Source organism: Microplitis mediator, chromosome 6 (assembly GCF_029852145.1).
Source record: "Microplitis mediator isolate UGA2020A chromosome 6, iyMicMedi2.1, whole genome shotgun sequence".
NCBI lineage: Eukaryota > Metazoa > Arthropoda > Insecta > Hymenoptera > Braconidae > Microplitis > Microplitis mediator.
Genome location: NC_079974.1, coordinates 7543904 through 7552207, shown reverse-complemented (window position 1 = coordinate 7552207; position 8304 = coordinate 7543904). Strand labels below are relative to the sequence as shown.

Genomic DNA, 8304 nt, shown 5'->3' with positions numbered 1-8304 from the left:
AGAATTCTCGCTGGTTAGATTCCCAGTCGAGAATATCTCGTGACAATATATATATATTAGACTGATTCAAAAAAATCGACTAATTTTTTTTTTCTTTCTTATATCGAAAATATTGTTGGAAATGATGAAAAAAAAATACTGTGAAGGTTTGAGCTCTTAATAATAATATTAACAACTGCCGCATCGCAATTTTCCATTTTCCGTTTAAATAACATGGGAACATTTATTTTTTAAGCTTTGGAATTTTGTAGCTCACGGTGGGACCAATACTTTTGAACGTTCAAGACATATTCTTATGGGAAATTTTACGCTCTACAAAAAAGGTCTCCTATAATTTTTCTATATTTTTATTTCTTCAAAAGTAATTCGAAGTTAAAGTTAGATTGACGATAAATTTTCACATTTTTTTAATTTTTTTACGCAACCATCAACTTTATCCAAAAATTTTCGAGGACATTTTTTGTAGAGCATTTTATTTCCTACAACTGATCTTAAAGTAAAATTTTTGATATTTCACTTAAGTCGTAAGTTATTTGCAATTAACTGAAAATTTTCTTAAATGATCTAAATTTTGTTGCTTAAAATAAATTATGTTAAATTTTCAGTTAGTTGCGAATAACTTACGATCTATGAGAAATATCGAAAATTTTCTCTGAGATAAGTTGTGGGAAATCAAATGCTCTACAAAAAATGTCTTTTTAAATTTTCAGATAAAGTTGATAGTTGCGTCAAAAAATTTAAATAATGTAAAGATTTATCGTCAATCTAATTTTAAGTTCGAATTACTTTTTAAGAAATAAAAATATCGAAAAATTATAAGAGACCTTTTTTGTAGAGCGTCGAATTTCCCATAAGAATATGTCTTGAACATTCAAAAGTATTGGCCCCACCGTGAGCTACAAAATTCCAAAGCTTAAAAAATAAATTTTCCCATGTTATTTAAACGGGAAATAGAAAATTGCGATGCGGTAGTTGTTAATATTATTATTAAGAGCTCAAACTTTCAACGATGCGTCATAGAAATAATTGGAAGTCATATTTTTGTAGAAAATTGAATGCTCTACAAAAAAAGATTCTTATTATTTTTCGCGGAATCTATTTGTTCAAAAGTTATTTAAGGTTGAAGTCGAATTCATATTAAATTTTGAGTTTTTCTTACTTTTCCGGCGAATCTATCAGACCTATTACAAAATATTATGGGACCTTTTTTGTGGAAAATTTTATTCCCTAGAAGTTATACCGAATAAAATTTTTTCGAATTCCGCATTGTTTTATAGTTATTTTTATTTTAATGTCAAGCTCTTAAAATCGATCAGAAGACTATTTTTTTCATCAGCATGAAATTAAGATGAAAATAACTAGAAAACAATGCGGAATTCGAATAAACTTTATTCGGTATATCTTCTAGAAAATAAAATTGACTACAAAAAAGGTCCCATGATATTTTGTAATAGGTCTGATAGTTACGCCGGAAAAGTAAGAAAAACTCAAAATTTAATATGAATTCGACTTCAACCTCAAATAACTTTTGAACAAATAGATTCCGCAAAAAATAATAAGAATCTTTTTTTGTAGAGCATTCAATTCTCTACAAAAATATGACTTCCAATTATTCCTATGACGCATCGTTAGCTACTTATAAAAATCAGAAGACACAAAAAATATTTTTCCCATGTTATTCTTATGGGAAATAGAAAAGTGCAATGCGGACCATGTTAATATTAATATTAAGAGCTCTAATTTTCACAGGCGTCTTTTTTTATCTTAACGAAACTTTTGAACCTGTTTGGAAGAAAAAAAAAAATTTGTTTATTTTTCGAATCACCCTAATATATATATTAGGGTGCTTCATTGCGGAGCCAGATTTTTTTTTTTAAGTGCATGTGGAAAAAACCATAATTCAACACAAAAAAAAAATTTTCGTGCATGAAAAAAAATTAGATCCCCTAGCTCAATGAAAAATTCGATTTTCCCATTTAAATAAGATGGGAAAATTTTTTTTTTAGCTTTAAGTATTTTTAACCTCGTTAACAAATCAATAGATCAAATAGACTAATACATATCCTTGTAAGAAATTAAACGCTCTACAAAAAAGGTCTCTTATCATTTTTCGATAAATTCATCTGTTTCAAAGTTATTAGAGCTCGAAGTAAAGTTGGAGATCGTTTTACTTTTCCGGTGAAATTATCAGACTTATCACAAAATTTTATAGTCTTTTTTGTTGACAATTTTACTCTCTACAAATTATTATCAGTAACGTTTTTCCAAATTCCTCATCGTTTTCTAGTTATTTTCATTTTTCGAGGAAAAATCAATGAAAAAAATTTTTTTTCCGATTTTGACTCTCATACCCTCATAGGAAATCTAATTCCCTACAAAAATGTCTCCAATAGTCATGCTCGAAATTTTGTTGATTTTTTTTTTATTTTGTTTGATTTTTAATGTAGAAAAATTCCGGCCATATTTCGTGAATTATTTTTTAATGAATATCAGAATTTTATTTATTTTTAAAATTTTATACAAATATATTCAAAATATTTGTTTGACATGTTATAAGAAATCTTTAAATATTGCAAAGCAAATATTTTATAAATATTCCTTCATAATACTGCAATAACAATTTTTAAAACCTGGTATAGGGGAGGGGGCAGGGGGCAAAAGGGGGTACCTAAGGAAATACTAAGTTTTCGAGGACCAAAATACGCTAAATCTTTTTGTTTTTAATGATATTCACGGTAAACAGATAAAATTTCAAGCTGCCGTTAAAAAATAAAATTTTTATTTTTGGCAGGCAAAATGGGGTATCCTTTAAAAAGTTGAAAAAAGAAAATTTCTGAAAGTTGATAAAATTTCATTAAATTGAATTTCCTATATGTAATATACATAAAGAAAAATTACATTTCACATAATTCCAAATATACAATATTTTAGCCTCAAATGAATTGTCTTTGTCCCAAAATATATTTTTTTTCCAGTGTACATTTATGTATGTGTATACGATCAATTGACAGACTATGTGATTCTCTGTTTAGTCTCATGAACAAATTATTTTTATAATAAATGATTAAATCTCCTCTCGCAGAGCCATCTTTCAACAAATAGAGTATCTACCCATTTTCGCTTGCTGTCATCTAGCGGAACGATCACTAATATACAGGTAGAAGTTTTTGTTGACAAATGTCATCAATACTCATAACTTCGGTGAATTTAATTTTCAAACACGTTGATTACCTTGATTAAATAATGAAATACATATATAAAGTACGAAAATAATTTATTATATAAGGCTCTTGAATATGACGCTGTTCATTTTCCGGGAAAATTCTGTAAATAATTAAATTTTCAATTTTTTGACGTGCAACCATAACCTTGCGTTCGGTGCTTCAAATTTTTTAAATTTTCTGAATTTTTTTTTTTTTTTAATTTCAAAAAACAAAAAGTGTCACATCCTTCAGAATGATATTTTGAACATTTCCACAAAGTTTCATAATTTTCCATTCATTTAAATTGTCAATCAACGTGTTTGAAAAATTCCCCTCTCAACCGGCAATTGACGAACATTCCACACCTTTTTAATTGTATGTATGCTTTTCTGCATGCAGTGTTAATTTCATATGACCTGGAAAAATCTTGTGCCATAGCAATTTTGAATTCTTCCCATAACTGTTCAGGGTAAACAGGTTGACAGTATAGTAAAATTCTAACAAATAGTCTTCGTAATTGATATGGCATCATCCACGATTCTGCTTCATGCAATACTCTTTTCCATTCATCATCATCTTCTATAAGACCCATAGCTAAACATGTTGCAACAAAAGTATCATAGGTAATCCCATTAACTGTTCTAATTTCCTCAAAACTTGTTGCTCCTTTAGTATTAACCAATAATAATCGTAAGTGAAATAATTCTGTTTGATTCGGACTAATTGAATACATTATCCCAATAATATTGAAATGACTTTTACGCTTATACCACGAATAAACGCTAGTATCTTTATCTTTTCTAAATACATAATGAGAAGGAATCTCAGCATACTTGAAATTTTTAGCTTCTGAATCTCGAATATTCAAAGCGAAATAATCGATAAGCATAGTTTGTTTGTTAAGAGCATTTTGAATACTTTCTTCATCTTCTGTAGAGTCAATAGTTATTCTATGCTGGTTTGGTAAGTGCACCGCTAATCGTATGACTGTGTGACTCTTATTTTGTAATTCTTTATTTAAAATTCGCCAACATGCTTCAACTGGTCCAACATAGCGTCCTTCAATATAATCTTGAATTTCATCATGTTTTATAACTTGGTTTGTGTTATCAGCGTTCATGATATTCACCGCAGCTGCATCATAATCTTTATATATATATTTATAAAGATATTTTACTGCCTTTATGCTAGAGACAACTTCAACATTTATATGACAATTTAGCATTAATAATAGTTCTTTATTGTACGGTACTACGTTTCTATTATCAACTGTAAAATTATTCAATCGTGTGTATGATTTTCCTGTATTACAGCGACGATAATGTGGATAACCATTTTCATCCATTATTGTTTCTTCAAAAAATTGTTTTGGGTACTTTTTGGAACATTTGCCATCCACCAGACATCAATCACCACAAGGACCATGTATCATATTTTTCATAACAATATCATGTAGTTTTGAATTTTCCGTTGGGTCAAGAATTTCAGCTGATATGTATTTGTTTACTTTTTCAGCTGTTAGTATTTTAGAATTTCGTTTGAAAGTTATCAATAAATGTATATGAGGCAGCCCACGTTTTTAATATTCAATAACGTAAACATATACTATTACTTCACCAAAGTGATTTTTTTTTACTACTATATCAATCAATTGTTTTGATTTTAAATAAAAAAACTCTTGCAACTAAGTCCGGTCTATCAGATGCAGTTTGTCCGGGTAATAGATTTTCTTCAATTTCTCGCCATTTAGGGTTACACGTCATTGTTATAAAGAGATCCGGTTTTTCATATGTTCGCACAAGACTCATAGCATCTTGATAATGTTGAACCATATTTTGGGGTGAATTTATAAATGTCGATGGTAATATTACCATTTTACCAATGAGACTGTTATTATTATTTCCTTGTTTCCGTAAATGATCTATCAAACCTAGATATGATTCAGCTCTTAATTGCTTTTGATTTCTTCTACAAAAATCAACTCTATCTTTTTCTATTTTCACATAACTATCAACAGCCCATTGTTGAAACAATCGACGCCCCATTAAGAAAACATTGAAATAATTACGAATTGCCATCCGATATTTGATGTAAGCATTTCGTGTTACACATTTTTTTTTGTTAACACACGGTATTTCTCTATGCCAAACTTAGGTGCCATAAGGATAAAATAAAGGATATACCCAATGTTCTACATTGGGAACCATCGTACTAATGATTTGTAATTTTTTAGTATTCTTATTTTTTATGGTGACATATGATTCTGGTATGTCTCCATCAGCTGTTGTTGAAAATACAGCAGCAACTTCATTAACCCTTTGAAAATTGTAACGGCTTCTTTGCATTCCAGGTTTTAAAGTAAACAGTAATTGCAACTCTGGTTCGGTGTTATTATATTTTGCTTGTTCTGCATCTAATTCATCTTTCATCATTTGGTATGAAAGCGCAAATATATTACATTCTCGTAAGACACTTTCAATGGTCGCAACAATATTTAAATCTAAATTTGAATTTCTTTTGAGTTGATATTGCGATGCTTCATTAGAATCGATAATAAAAAGTTGTCCATTGGTAGGAGATTCAGAAGATTCAGGATACAATGACGTCTTGATTTGGTAATAAATCTGACCCTGGATTTTAAAACAAAAAGGACCAGGACGCCGATTATTGAATTGAACTAAGTTAGCATTGAAAGATGCGAAAGAAAATGAACTATTGTAATACCTTATTCTTTCATAAAAATGGTTAGATTTTTCATGAGTACCATCGAAAAGACTTTTAAGAGCTAATGGCATGTCTGGTAAATTTTCAAGTAAAACCTCACCATGACTGCAACAATCGTTAAAAGAATTCTTCTTATTAGCAACTTGTTCAGCAGGAAAATGGCACGCATTACAATGCGTGCATAAAATATTCATTCTACCTAGATAATGCTCACTGACTGTATTTTCATTGTGAACAAATTGTTCTAATGGTAATAATTCATTAATAAGAGGACTGATCGTGATTCGAGGTAACGATTCCTTTATGTCATTTGGAGGAAGTTGATTAGAATTATTTTCACCGGTACTTTTATTTCGTGATGGTATATTACTGTTATTCGCCTTATTCTTAGAAGTCGATGGAACATTCAGAATTTCGAAATTGTTGAGTTCAATTTGCTGATTAGTATTTAACTCAATAATTCGATTGTTTTTAACTGAATGTACATTAGTATAAATAAAACAGGACCTTTGTTTCTTTTTATTCTCATCATTTTCCTGTAATCATTTACTTTTTGACGCTTCATTTTTTTATATTCTTTTTCTTCAGCTGGTGTACGTAAAATTTTACGTTTTGGCATTGTAAATGAAAATACTTGAAGAGAAAAGAAAAGTAATATTAGAAATAACCTTAAAGAAATAAAAACCAAAATGGTTAATCTCAATGTTAGCGATATAAAAATCAGTAGTCTTCAAATCTGTTTTCTTAAATTTAAATATTGTTATAATTTGATTTCTGAATATTGATAAATATATATATATATATATATATATATATATATATATATATATATATATATATATATATATATATATATATATATAATATATGGTTTGATGTGAGCTGTTTAATAATAATCTGAAGTAAAAAATATCTTTCATTTCTTAGATCTGAAATAATAATACGATTTCTTAGTTCTGTAATTTGCGAATGATTAAAAGGTATTTATTAATAATAAAAAGTATTTTTTATTTAACGATATAATTTTATTGAGCAATCATAAAGATAAATTTTAACAAATTAAACAAATTTATTGTTTTACAATTCGGTGTGACCTATGATTTTTGCTTTTTTAAATTATGTTACAAATTTTCCGAAATATGCTTATGTATTTTTTTATTTCATTATTTATTCATGAATATACAATATATAATATTGAGAATGAAAAATCTCGTTTTCAGTATTTCGTTAATTTTTACTCTAAGATTGGATTTGATGGAGAATAAATTATAAAAATTGTTAAACGCCAACTTTTTCAATCTGTAAATTTAAAATTGAGGTGTTCTTTGTATGTGAACTCGAATTTTTATATCTTAATAATTTCATTCATCTTAAATCTGCAATCTTATGATCTATGCATTTTCTGAATTTCTAATCGGGACCAGTTTACTGAACCTGAAACAACAAAAAAAACAATAAATTTAAATTAATATAAAAATGTAATTATTCCTAAATAAATCAATAACATTTGTGATTCAATCGTTACTATGAGTCTAAATTGAAAGGATATTAAATGAATTCGAAAAGTATAAAATTTTAATAATAATTTAATAATCAATTTATGTAAATATTTTTTTTTTGAAAACGTGACAAATATACAACTACAAATAATAATAATAATTTAGATATGATTGTAACCGTGATATTATTAAATCAATATATTGGACTTTGTAAAAAGTTTATTATTCACCAACAACATACGTTTTCAAAACTTATTTATGCGTCATCATCAATCTACGTTATCATTCGCTCATTATAATTATTATTATTGTAATTACTGGTGAAACCGTTGCCAATAAAAATAAAATTTCCAATCGTTCCAAATATTTATGTATATTATAAAAATACACTAATGGAAAAAAATTAAAGGATCAAAAAAAAATTCTAAATTGTTAGGCGATTTTCAACAGGCTCTAACTTTGAGAGAAATGGTCGTACAAGAAAAAAGAAAAAAAAGGAAATTGTAGCTCCAAGTATCTACTTTTTGGATTAAAACTTCAAAATTTTTTAGCATCAGTGATTTTATAGTAATCTCAGAAAAACCAGCGACAAAAAAATTTTCCAATTTTTTTAATTTTTTTTTTTTTTGTCTCCGGGCGTGGAAAAAATTATTTTTGCTTAACCACTATAAGGATCGGATACCTTCATTATTCAGCTTTAATTTTTTTTTTTATGGACCTTGATACGTCCACTTCTCGCCGAGATATCGGTCTTCAAATGGAAAAGGATCCTTTTGTCTTTGATTATCGATATCTCAGAAACCAATGATCGCACAGAAAATTAATGGTGGGTTTTAAAAACTTGAATAAATTCCATTCAACGATTAGCCATTGCTTTT

General features: G+C 27.9%; 1 protein-coding gene across 1 annotated transcript; it reads right to left on the bottom strand.

Annotated features, from left to right (window-relative positions):
* Positions 1 to 5353: 5353 nt before the first annotated feature.
* Positions 5354 to 6546, bottom strand: LOC130670458 (uncharacterized). The gene is made up of 2 exons (XM_057473866.1): positions 6478 to 6546; positions 5354 to 6364 (listed from the first exon to the last, which is right to left on the bottom strand). Exons 1-2 carry the CDS (start codon positions 6544 to 6546, stop codon positions 5354 to 5356), a joined length of 1080 nt encoding a protein of 359 aa, XP_057329849.1.
* Between the last annotated feature and the right edge of the window lie 1758 nt (positions 6547 to 8304).

Excerpts from the sequence above, each read along its gene's own strand:
- LOC130670458 (XM_057473866.1), bottom strand. The coding sequence starts at position 6,546 with ATGCCAAAACGTAAAATTTTACGTACACCAGCTGAAGAAAAAGAATAT. Across the intron at positions 6,365-6,477 it reads AAAAAATGAAGCGTCAAAAA|CAAATTGAACTCAACAATTT; the intron begins GTAAATGATTAC and ends AATACTAATCAG.